This window comes from Schistocerca gregaria, chromosome 1 (genome assembly GCF_023897955.1).
Source record: "Schistocerca gregaria isolate iqSchGreg1 chromosome 1, iqSchGreg1.2, whole genome shotgun sequence".
NCBI classification, from domain to species: Eukaryota; Metazoa; Arthropoda; class Insecta; order Orthoptera; family Acrididae; genus Schistocerca; species Schistocerca gregaria.
The window spans coordinates 709,258,135-709,270,636 of record NC_064920.1 but is presented as its reverse complement, the minus strand read 5'-3'; the positions used below and the strand labels follow the sequence as shown (position 1 = coordinate 709,270,636).

At 38.7% G+C, this 12,502-nt stretch overlaps 2 protein-coding genes across 2 annotated transcripts in view; one reads left to right on the top strand and one right to left on the bottom strand.

Moving 5' to 3' along the window:
• LOC126365780 (U3 small nucleolar RNA-associated protein 18 homolog) overlaps nt 1-7,314 on the bottom strand; it is a 76,980-nt gene extending 69,666 nt beyond the window's left edge. Inside the window, exon 1 of the mRNA XM_050008345.1 lies at nt 7,242-7,314. The gene's annotated coding sequence lies outside the window, so the exon portion shown is untranslated. The remainder of the gene's footprint in view (nt 1-7,241) is intronic.
• A 195-nt stretch (nt 7,315-7,509) lies between these two features.
• LOC126365783 (nucleoside diphosphate kinase A) lies at nt 7,510-11,568 on the top strand. The gene is made up of 4 exons (XM_050008359.1): nt 7,510-7,781; nt 7,859-7,960; nt 11,147-11,259; nt 11,362-11,568. Exons 1-4 carry the CDS (start codon nt 7,605-7,607, stop codon nt 11,480-11,482), a joined length of 513 nt encoding a protein of 170 aa, XP_049864316.1. The 5' UTR covers nt 7,510-7,604; the 3' UTR covers nt 11,483-11,568.
• Nucleotides 11,569-12,502: the final 934 nt, after the last annotated feature.

The following is a 12,502-nucleotide window of genomic DNA, read 5'->3' as shown; positions in this document are numbered from 1 at the left end:
AAAATTCGGTACTGCACCATTAATCTTATGTCATTAACATATTTTACATTAAAGCCTCAAGAAATGAACAATGGACAACACAAAAAGTTTGTTGTTGTTGTTGTCGTCTTCAGTCCTGAGACTGGTTTGATGCAGCTCTCCATCCTACTCTATCCTGTGCAAGCTTCTTCATCTCCGAGTACCTACCGCAACCTACATCCTTCTGGATCTGCTTGGTGTATTCATCTCTTGGTCTCCCTCTACAATTTTTACCATCCATGCTGCGCTCCAATACTAAATTGGTGATCCCTTGATGCCTCAGAACATGTCCTACCAACCGATCCCTTCTTCTTGTCAAGTTGTGCCACAAACTTCTCTTCTCCCCAATCCTATTCAATACTTCCTCATTAGTTATGTCACAAAAAGTTAGCTAAATCAAAATCAACGTACTAATGGTACCTTCATGTGAGTAGGGGTTCTGGGCATAGATGTCCTTTTCACTAATATCTTCAAAAATATTAAAAACTTGAAATACCAGACCACAGTAGGATGACAGGTGTTTTCATAAAAGGGATGAATATACCATAACTAATGCCAAATATAAAAACAAACAAACACTGTCCGAACAGGCCTTGAAGGCCCAACAGTACTGACTGGATGCCAAGTCATCCTATGCCCTTAGGCACCACCAGATGTGAATGGGCATGTGGTCAACACACCACTCTCCTGGCCATTGCCAGTTTTCATGACCGGTGCCACCACTTCTCAATCAAGTAGCTCCTCAATTGGCCTCACAAGGGCTGAGTTCACCCCGCTGGCCAACAGCACTCGGCAGACCCAGACAGTGACCCATCCAAGTACTAGCCAAGCCGAACAGTGGTGGGTGATCTGACGGGAGCTGCTGTTACCAATGCGACAAGGCCATTGGTCTAATGCCCAATATAAGCAATAATAATAAAACAAACATCGTTAATAACTGCTTGTCCTGCCATTCGCAAATGCATGTAATATTATGTTGATAATTATTATTTTACAACCATCTAATCACAATTGGACAAAACATTTTTCTCTTGCCATACATATTTTGCCTTCATTAATTGCAAGGTATCTTCAGTATCACACCCAGAAAGCCATAGCACAAAAATCCCATGTGATAAATGAAAACACACACACACACACACACACACACACACACACACACACACAGGGATAGATCACAAAAATATATAGAAAAAAAGGGCACGCAGATCACGGGTATCACTAAGACAAAGTCAACAGTTCGTAACACCATCCAAAACATATCAAGTAAACAAACGTTCATTCCCCGGTGCTGTGAAAAAGAAATCTCTCATGGCCGAAAGCAGAAGAAGAAAAACAACATGAGCAGACCAGCGTCTATGAAATTTGTAAGTAGAAATTATACTATCACTACAGCACTCACACCAGCAAAAAGTGCCAGAAGCATTTATAACCTCAATATAAAAGGTCCAAAATGTTTAGCACAGTAATTTAACACCAAGGATGCCTTAGAAATAACAGGTGAAACATGTATGACAAGAAAAAAAAAATTCAGTCTTAACTATCTATTATTATCAATATCATAATAAAAAAAAGATTGTCACTACATACGATTAAAAAGGGACCACTCTCAGTAAAGTATAAATTGTCGGACACACAAAAAAAGAAATAAAATTTAATAGCCCTCGGAGTAACCCTTTGACGAGCAAGTGTAAAATACACACAGAAAAATACTTGCCTGTGCCCTTACATGAGAGAGAGAGAGAGAGAGAGAGAGAGAGAGAGAGAGAGAGAGAGAGAGAGTGCACGTGAACCCAAAACCATTACATTCTACAATAACTTTCCTACAACAAAGAATGTCACTTCATTTCTTTGGTTTCAACAATTTAAAGCCAAACTTTCACATACAACCTAACCTACACAACAGTTCAGTCTGTCACAACTTCCATTTAATCCACACAGAGCCAAGAGTGATGTCTCTGGACAAACCAGAATGACAATATGGTGATTTTGAAAAATGAAGGAACTGTATAACAGTTGCTTAATCCACAATCTTTTATTTTGTACATGACCGGTTGTGGAACACTTGAAGTTCCATCATTTACAGTAAAATACATAAATAAAACAAAATCACTTGATCACCTGAGGTTATTACCAACCCAATGTTGTCATGGAATCAAAGGTTCTGTGTCAAAAGGGAAAAATGCACAAAAAATTCCACGACAACCGTTTCCCTGTTCTGCATGACCACAAACACAAACATAGTTTTCAGTTTGTGTTCCAGCTCGTGCAGCAAAGGTAAATGAGTTTTTCTGTTTGTGTTCCCATTACACAGCATGGGCCAATAATTGTTACGGAATTTTTGTCCCTTTCATCCTTTTGACATGGAACATTTGGTTCCATGACAACTCTGGAGTGAGGTAACCTTAGATGATTAAGTGACTATCTTTTTACACCAGATGATGGAACTTAAGTGTTCCAAACTGGTCTTGTACACAAGAAAACCTGTACATTAAGCAACAGTTCTGCAGTTTCTTGATTTTTCAAAATGGACCAGTATAGCTTCGGCTGCCCCATAAGAACAACTCTCTGTACAATATTGTGATCTTCAATATATTCAGCATCTCCAAAATACATATGAAGAGCAAGTCACGACCCAAAGAAAATAAACAATACATATAAACAAAACACAAGAAACTCTGCAACTCCAGCTACCCATTACAGTGCTCTTTATCCAGCAAATTCTAGGTTGGGAATGGTATAGTACTTCTCCAAGTCTGCATTGATGGAGTTACCACCCACATAGGCATTTTAAAGCTGCTGCCAAGCTCACCACTGGAGTGGAATCCGTGTACCTTTCCTGCCTATATCTACCGCATATCACATGGTCAAAAGTGACATCATTAGTGAAGTGAATGCGGAAAACTGCTTAGGTATGATGGCCAGGTTGGCTGGCAAACTGGTCCCATTGTCAGTCTGCAACACTGATTTGATCTGGCATCGGCGTACCTCCCAGTGTCCCAAAAGCAGGTGATTTTAACTTGCTATTCACAAATGTTACACACATTAACAAGTCAAACAAACCAAAACAATGAAAAGGTCATCTACACATAATAAAACAATGCCACAAGTGTGAGAATAAAACGGACGAAACATATAACACAAAACCGAAAGAAAAGAAGAGCGGCTAAAAGTGGGCAGTCCGGCAAAAGGTGGATGACTGTCATTTGGGAGCCACAGCGACAATGAGGTGGGTCCTTGGGACGAAGTAGGTAACCATGCATTAGCCAAAAATGTCCAATGCCGAGCCGGCAGAGGACAACTGATTCCCTGCAGGATGTGTGCATGGAAGACTTCCACACATTCATAATCTCCTTAATGATATGCAGTTTGTTGTGCGTGCTGTTATGCCATTCTGCCTCCCAAAAGGGGAAAACCCTGTGGGAGCACGTGATATGGCCACCAGCTCTGCAGTGAAAACACTGCCGTCAACTGGCAAGGAGTGCTGCTCAAGTACTCCATGAAAATATGACAAGCCTACGTGACCATCAGCCATTGGGCCCTTGGTGTAAACCACTTCAGAGCCCCGGAACACGTCAAGAATCAAGAGGAAGTGACATCAGAGAGGGGCGGGGTTAACGGAGTCCTTGGCGCCATGCAAAAGGTCCAGACAAAGCTGCGGCCAAGACGTACACCATGGAGGCATACATGAATGGACCGCAAGTAGAGGTGGCAAAGGGAAGGACTCTAGCTCGGAGAGAAGGGACCGCATGTGAACAGCAATCGTTAGCCTCGATCTGTGCTGCCGATGTGGGAGATGGACTGCCACAGGCGGGAAAAGGAGACGGTAATTCGGATGCTCAGGGGAACTATGAATGCGTGCTGTATAACTGGTGAGCAGTTGCGCACGTCTGCTCTGCAGTGGAGGGACACCAGCCTCCTCCAGTACACTGGTCACCGGACTCATCCTAAAAGCTCCTGTCACTAATCGAACCCCACTGTGGTGCACAGGGCCGAGTAAATGCAATGCTGAAAGCGCTTCTGAACCATAAACCACACTCCCGTAGTCAATTCGGGATTGGACAAGGGCTTTGTAGAGCTGCAGCAGCGTACAGCTATCTGCACCCCAATTGGTGTTGCTCAAGCAATAGAGGGCATTGAGGTGCTGCCAGCACTTCTGCTTAAGCTGACGAAGATGAGGGAGCCAAATCAATCGAGCGTCGAAAACCAGTCCTAGGAACTGGTATGTCTCCACTACAGTGAGTGGATCGTCATTAAGGTATATATAGAAATGCAATAAGTAGTGGGTATCACAATGGTTGTTTAATGTCCAGCGAAATTGTAAATACAGATCTCCCAATTGTCAAAGAATATAAACCTCAAAATAGTCATATTATTTGCTGTGTGATCAATGTGCGAGTAGCCCCAATCATGCAGGTTTTCCGATGTCCCTCTCCCTGTTCCAATAATTCAGAAAAGTTAAGTTCGATTATTCATTAACCGAACAGATGCACATGACATTACATTACATGAAATTCAAAGTGATACTTGATACTGATGGATAGAATCAGCAGCACTCGGTGTGTGTTTGCTGATAACACCATAGTATGCAGGTAATTGTCGTAGAAGGTTACAGGATGAGTTGGTCAAGTTTTTTTATGGGTGCTTGCTATAGATGTAGAAAAAGTTAAGGTAGTGCAGACAGATAGCAAAAACAATCCTGCCATGTTTGAATCCAGTGTCAGTAGTGTGCATGGTCATGCCGATTAAATATCTATGCTTAACATTGCAAAGTGATATGAAATGTAATGAGAATATAAGGACACGAGCAGGAAAGGTGAATGGTTGACTTCGGCTTACTGGTAAAGTGTCACTCATCTAAAAATGAGACTACATATAGAATGCCAGTGAGACCAAGTGTTGAATGTTTGGGATCCCCATCAGGTGTCAGTTAAAGGAAGGCACTGAAGCAATTCAGAAGTGTGCTGCTACATTTGTTACTGACAGGTCTGATCAACACATAAGTGTTATGGAGATGTTTCGTGAACTTAAACAAGAATCCCTGGAAGGAAGATTGCATTCTTTTTGCAACACAATGTTGAGAAAGTTTAAACAGGAATTTGCAGTTGACTGCAGAATGATTCTACTGGCTCCAACTAACATCTCACATAACAACTGCAAAGAATAGATTACAGAAATTAGGGCTTGTAAAGAGGCATACAGAAAGTCCTTTCCTTTGTTCCATTTGCACGCATTTTCATCAGCAGTGTATGTGAAGTGGAACATTAATGACATGTGTGACTGTGGTGTACATGGTACCCTCTGCCACACACCGAGTATTGATGTATGTATGTACGTACATAGAATCAGTGAATAAAGATGTCACATGAAATAATCAAGTTTCTTTATAATATCAAATCATCTTAGGGAAGCTACTAATGCACAGTGTTTTTCAAGAAACACTAACTAATGAATACAATTACTGGTAAATTATCATCTGGCATTTTCATCAGCATCGTATGTGAGGTGGAACTTCAAAGTAAACAATGACTTGGGTGATATGTGACTTCAAATTCTTCACAATATGCATACCAAAAACTTCTGAAGGGAATTGCACTATTGAAATAGCCTGGTAAAGATGTACTGTGCTACAACGAAGATCAATGATGTAGAGGTATTACAGGGTAGGTCATCCATGTCAAATACAAATTTAACTCCATGTTCAAAAATAGTTCGTGTCCACTTTGGTATGAGTTTACGGACTACTGACATTGCAGCTTTGGTGCTAATAAAAGAAAAAAAAATCCTTGAATTGTATTGTTTGAATCTGAATTTGATAAAACATGAATTAATCTACAGAAAATTAAAATTATTTTACACCCTAAAATATAATTTACCACCCAATTTAAAGGCTATATATAGTAGAGGGAACTATTATACACACACACGCTCAAGTGTGATGTTGCACCCCCTGAAAACTTGGTTTTGGAATCCGACTGATCTGTTGTGTAGCCAGAGGTCTAGGATAGGTTAGAAGGTGATAACTGGTTGTGTGTGAGTCAGAGTCAATGAATTTAAATGTCAAATGAAGGTTGTGGTAATAGACTGACCTACGTGAAGTAACCTAATGTTTAAATTCACACCAAATTTAACTGTCTTCATGAGAAAACTTAATTTTGGATGCCAAAGTGCTTCACTAGGTAACAGTCCTGGAACCAAGGTGCCACTCAGCACTAGGCACATACGCAATTCAGTATCAAAGATGAAAAAAAGCAATAAGTGACCCAAAAGTCCCAGGACCTATGGAGTTGTAGTCTGACACTTATCCATCATATTACTGAACTACACAAAGTTTATTTACATGTATAAAAAGAACAAACAGCAGTGGGTACAATAATGCACCCAACAAGTCTACTCACTGAACATTGTTTCCAACTGCAAGATAATGAAAGAAGAGGCAGTGGGTAGATTAAGATTATCAAGGATGATGCAGAAAGGTGCAGGTATGACATCAGCTGTAGCCTTTTTTGTTTTTTAAAGAAACAACCAATAAATACATATTAAGCCATTTAGAAACACCATGGGAAACCGAAACTTGGATGGTCCATGAAAACAAGGTTGACACTTGGAATGATGGCTGATTGAGGCAACTATAAATAGCAAATGCCTCTACAGATGGTCCCATATGCCACAGAGTTAAGTGTTAAATTAGTTTGTGTGGGCAATATGATTTACTGCCATACATATTACATGCTGTCACAGTGTTTTTCCAACAGTATATTGCATGATATAGAAAGGGTAAAAGCATCCTAAACAGAACTGCATTTATATATAATAAAAAAAATCTTTTATTACAAATGTGACTGAACAGATAAAATTGTAACTTATTGCATACAACTTTATTTGCAGTCTGTGTAACATGCGCAACAAAACGTATTATGCGACTTATTATTTATTTGCCCATAGACCATTTGGTACAACAGCATCAGACATGAGAGCGAACACACACACACTCTTTATCCAAAACGCCTACAAACAGGCGGTACAAAACCTGAATATTATTTCATGAATTTTAGGAACACTAGTCTTAATAATTCCAGTAGTACTCATACTCTTGCCAAGCGAAAACGCTTAATATTTAATGGTCAGCGATTATTATATTAACTTGTTCTTATGTAAATAAACACTCTTAAATCCGAACATACGCAACTACTGAAAATTCACAACAAACATTTTACACTCACCCGACAACTCTGACAACCTCCGTACCAGAGTTGATATCAAAAAATGTACACGAATCCAAAGATGATTGTACTATCGAAACTGCAATACCAATGTTGGAAAAAGTACATCAACTTAAAAAATATTTTAGAATTATGTATGAAAAGGAAAATAAAGGCAAACTTACCACAGTTGTCAGTCTTACGCTTACATCTGTGACCAAGTCAAGACCTTTTTTTCTAAATTGCTCTGGATATGTCTCCATTCAGCCGAGTCCACATTTTCTAATATCTGTGACCGCACAGTAGTTCCCACCGGAATCTCATAAAACCCAGTACATTTTACCGGCTTCCTTCTCTGTCTCCTGAGTTCCTCGTGGACGTCGTATGGTTATTTGTACTGTTCTGTATATTTTCTCCCTGTTTTCTAAAGCAATGGCAGCAAACAAGGAACGTACATTTATTATGGTGAAACCAGATGGTGTTCAACGAAATCTTGTTGGTGAAATAATAAAACGATTTGAAGCTAAAGGTTTTAAACTAGTAGCGATGAAGTTTGTATTGGTAAGTTACTATGATAGTTACTAAAAGCATATTTTCCTCGTTTACGTATGTTACATTGATCAAATTTCTATTCGTAGCCGTCGGAAGACCTGCTAAAGAAACATTATGCTGAACACATTGGGAGACCTTTCTTTGCTGGACTGGTAAAATACATGTCTTCTGGCCCAGTTGTAGCAATGGTAAGTGAAAACGTTCATCTAATGGATCCCGAGAAACAAGTACTTGTAATTTTAAATAGCGATGTGTTAAATATGTGGTGTATCAGAAAATACCACGTGGCGTTAAATTTTTGCGACTTCTGTCAAGAACGTTTCGGGTTTCAGTTGTGCTATCATCAGCACTTCAACAGTTTGTGAATGCTGAACCAATGCACTCTCTCTGAATAAATAAGTTTCTTTATTCCTTTGCTGGCCAGCTCTAGATCAGTGCGCAGAAACTATGGAAAAATTTGATTACAAAAATTTAATAACATGGCTTCCCAATACCCTGGAGGAAAGACCTGCCTAATTATCGATGTTCTTGACTATAAGGTTTCGTTCGTTTCTCTGAAAGTACGTGCCATTGCAACACACATTTGACAACGTTAATGACAGATATTGACTGGTTACCAATTTTAGTCTCGGATGCAGTCTGCCATTCCATGGAACAGTTCCAAAACAGTGGGGTCTCATAACCGCCCGACCGTAGTTACCCCATAACCATCTCTAGCATTTTCCTCAATTCAGGACTGCCGCACAATCGTTTCCCTTCAGCCGAAAGGGCAAGTACATAATTTGTAAAGATTCTCATATGGACGAGACAGAGTACTTCTGTTGTGGAATGGGCTACAGTGTATCTCACCCCCCCCCCCCCCCCTTTTCACCATGAAATGTTGATCTATAGTGCCTGATGTCTTCATTCACAGCAGGTTTAGGGCCTAACTTGTTTTAACAACTAAAATTGCAATGTAAATTTTAAAGAAACATATTGGGTAATGAGTTTGGATATTACTATAACATGTCGTACATAAGTTAAGAAAAAGGCAATGTGGTACCCTTCTACCTTTGTTGCAGCTACCGTTACTTATCAATAACTCATTGTTCCCTCCTTAATATACACATCCTTCACCTCTAAAATACCTGCCTTCAAAACAAGCACTGGACACCCTCTGCTTTGCGCTTGGAATGTGCACTGTTGTAACGAGAGACTCACTGTATATAATTCATTCCCTTATTTTATAAATTTTATTCAGCTGTAAGTACAGCTAGATGACTAGTAAGAGGTATTAAAATCAACCGGTTATCACTTACTCCTCAAATGTAGCATGTGAATTTGTATACTGAAGCCATTCTGGACTTTAAATAAACATAGAATACATGTTAGTGTAGTTGTGCATCGAAAGTATGACTTTAATTGATAAAAGTGTTAGCACAATTTTAGTGGTTTCATTGGGGGCCAAACCACAGATATGTGCCGTGGATGGAAGAAGCACTGTAAATGACAAATTAACTTTCTTGAAGCCACATTGACATATAAATCTGCTCAAATCACACCACCATGAAATTGTTGAATGGATGATATGGCAAAGAGAACAGTTAGACATCAGATTAAGGAACATAAAGAACTGGAATTACTAAAAATCTGCAATGCTAAAATCAAACATGCTCTTTGCATGGCATGCAACATGTAATCTTGATGTGGATAGAAAACAAACTTGTGCATATAATTATAATATAATATGTATCATCTGAAAATGTTTCATAGCGTCGTCCAGCCTACACATGAGAAGAGGGAACTACACATCTTTGTCAATGCCTTTTTTTTTCTGGTGCCTAATCATGTAAGACCCACACTTATATCAATTTAAAAGTGATTAAATTACTAATGGGGTGTTTCTGGATGAACAGTACTCAGTTTGACCGGTTAGATTCAGATTCAGAAATGTCTGTTGCTAAAGCTTGAGTAAATTGAAGCTACATCTCGCTATAAATTTTGTTGTGCCTAATTTGCTTTTTCCGCACTTCCCTGTGTTTTTAAAATTTGAAGCAGTATAAAAGTGAGGGAGAACTAAAATACATGCCCATGTTTTTGAAGGGTAGCTCTTATTTCACATTAGCTAATATTCTGGTAAATGGAAGTGAAGGTGAATCTTTCATGTAAGAGCAGTAGTGCAAAAAATCCTCAGTGTACAGGGGAATCTAACATATCAACATCTATACTTCTTACAAATATTAGGCTGTCTGAATTGCCATATTAATTTGCTGTTTGACCTAATGGTAAGACATGTCAAGGATAGGGGTCTAGAAATAGTTTGTTTTCTATTGAGTTGTTCCTGCATTCTCTTCAGGGAAACAATGAGTTTTCAGTCTCTCTTTGGGTGTTTGAACATCATTTGTCCCAAATGCTGGTTTGGCAAAAAACACCCTCAAACCATACGCTAGAACTACGAAGTTTAATGGAACAGGAATACTGTTAAGTCACATTTATCCACAAAACATGTGAACCCCCTGACACCACTTACTCTGACTCATCTTGACGTTAGTACAAAAGAAACTGTCTGCAACACAGAAAACTAAAAACTATAGCTGATACATTTTTGTGTAAAGTTACACAGCGGAGACAGTTCCCCTGCCATTGGTTAAGGCTTTATAATTTCACAATTGATCAGTATTTCTGTGAGCTGATATTTACTTAAATTGTAAAAACCTATCTGAAACAAGAAATTTTAAGTTATTGTTTACTCTACAAGAGGGGACACTGTTGTGGGTATTGTAACTTGAATAATCAGGCATGCAATAGACTAGCTTGAATCAGCTATTTTTTAACTTGTTTAACAAGGATTTTCTTTCTTTTTACTGTGAAACAAATGAGTTATGAAGTAGTATAGTTACACTACTACTGGAAAAATGTGTGGGAGTAAAGAGAGGGATAAGTGCAACAAAGAACTGTACTGTGGCTTGTATATTTTCCATTTCATTAATCTGATATTTTCAGTATGTCCCACACTATTTTAAATGGTGGTATTCACATTGATCAAATGTTTCTGAACATTTGAAGGTAACCTCTCTTGATACCCACTTGGGTGGGTTATGGTAGCAGAGTTAATGCTTTTGTGTCTTAATCTACAACTGTTTTGACAGTGTAAAGATTTGTAGGTAGTTAATATTTTTTTTATTGGTGTGTTGAAAATAACAATTGTGGAAATTGTGAGGAGCAATGTTGCATTGTACAAGGTCTAGGTTAGGTTGTAGTGTCATACTTGCACACTGCCTTTGTACACGTACACACCATTAGCTTGTATGTAAATGAAGAGTTGTAATTCTGTCACATGTATTGACTGTTCAAACATAATCTTTAAACTAAAAGCACTTTTAAATTTTTCACAGGTCTGGGAAGGATTGAATGTTGTCAAGACAGGGCGTTTCATGATGGGTACAACTAATCCGGCTGATTCAGCACCAGGTACCATTAGGGGTGACTTCTGCATTCAAGTAGGAAGGTAAATTATACAAACAGAACAATGTGGTACATAACACCTAATTAAACTATGTAGTGGTGTTATACCATGCTGAATGTGGATCTGATTTTGTTCTTTCTGCAGGAACATCATACACGGTTCAGATTCGGTGGAGTCAGCACAGAAGGAAATAGGCCTCTGGTTTGAGTCAAAGGAATTGGTTGCTTGGCAGCCAGCAACTCAGGCATGGATCTATGAAGACTAATTGAATCTTATATACTGTGTACATTCCAGTTACACAAAATGCACCATTTATGTGATAATAAATTTTTCAAAAAAAAGTGTAATAATGCATTTATAATGTGTAGATTACCCCCCTAAATCTGCTTCAAATTGCCCAAGTAAATTATTTTAACTTAAGAAACTATAAATACAGGCTCACAATTAGTCTGTAATTAATAGTTGCTGAAAGGTGATACGGAAAACAAATGGATAGGGAAATCTGTAAGAGTATTGGGTAAAGGATAAAGGTATCTTCACAAGAACCAAAGAAACATCTCTGGATGTAACAGTATCTGCCTTCACCAACATTGCCAAGTACATTTATTTGTGTCTACAAATAAACAAGTGTTGCACTTCTTCCAAGCACTGAAAACTTGATAGGTTGGGGAAAAGTTAAACGTGAACAGAAATAACACTTCTATTTAATGCTTCATGAAAGATAGTTCATACCATTTAGTAATCTTTCACTAGGACATGGAGTGAATGGATGAATTGTAGGTGGAGAAACGTGTTTGGTAGCATTGGAATTTGTCAATGAATTTCTGTGTCCTTTCATTCTCATGAATGTAAATACGTGTTCCCCATGATTCACAGGCCCGAGTGTCTGATAATAGGATCTAGGCACATTTATGTGGAATAGCCCAACATGTTTAGCCCAGTAGACAGCTCATCAAAAACCAAATACATGTGAAGCCTTAAAACAAGAGGATTATGTACTGGACTGAAAAAAAGGCAGAATAGAAACAGTGAATAGTCAAAGAACAAAGTGTGATAGAGCAGCTGGAACAGAAATGTTGGTAAATAGTTAGTGTTGGGTTAGCACACGGGTGTGCAGAGTTCAAATCACTATCGTGCAAATTTTCTTTTCGCTTTATTCGAACTTGCGTCTGTCGTGTTGTGACATGTTTCAACAGTGAGGTGTAAGGCAGATACCTATGAGTTGACTCTGCATAACTACTCTATTAGGAGCAGAAAGGAAGTCTCTTTTGTACATGAAATGCAA

Coding starts and splice junctions, on each gene's coding strand:
- LOC126365783 (XM_050008359.1), top strand. CDS start 7,605: ATGGTTATTTGTACTGTTCTGTATATTTTCTCCCTGTTTTCTAAAGCA. Junction 7,961..11,146: donor CTGGCCCAGTTGTAGCAATG/GTAAGTGAAAAC, acceptor AATTTTTCACAG/GTCTGGGAAGGATTGAATGT. Junction 11,260..11,361: donor TTCTGCATTCAAGTAGGAAG/GTAAATTATACA, acceptor TTCTTTCTGCAG/GAACATCATACACGGTTCAG.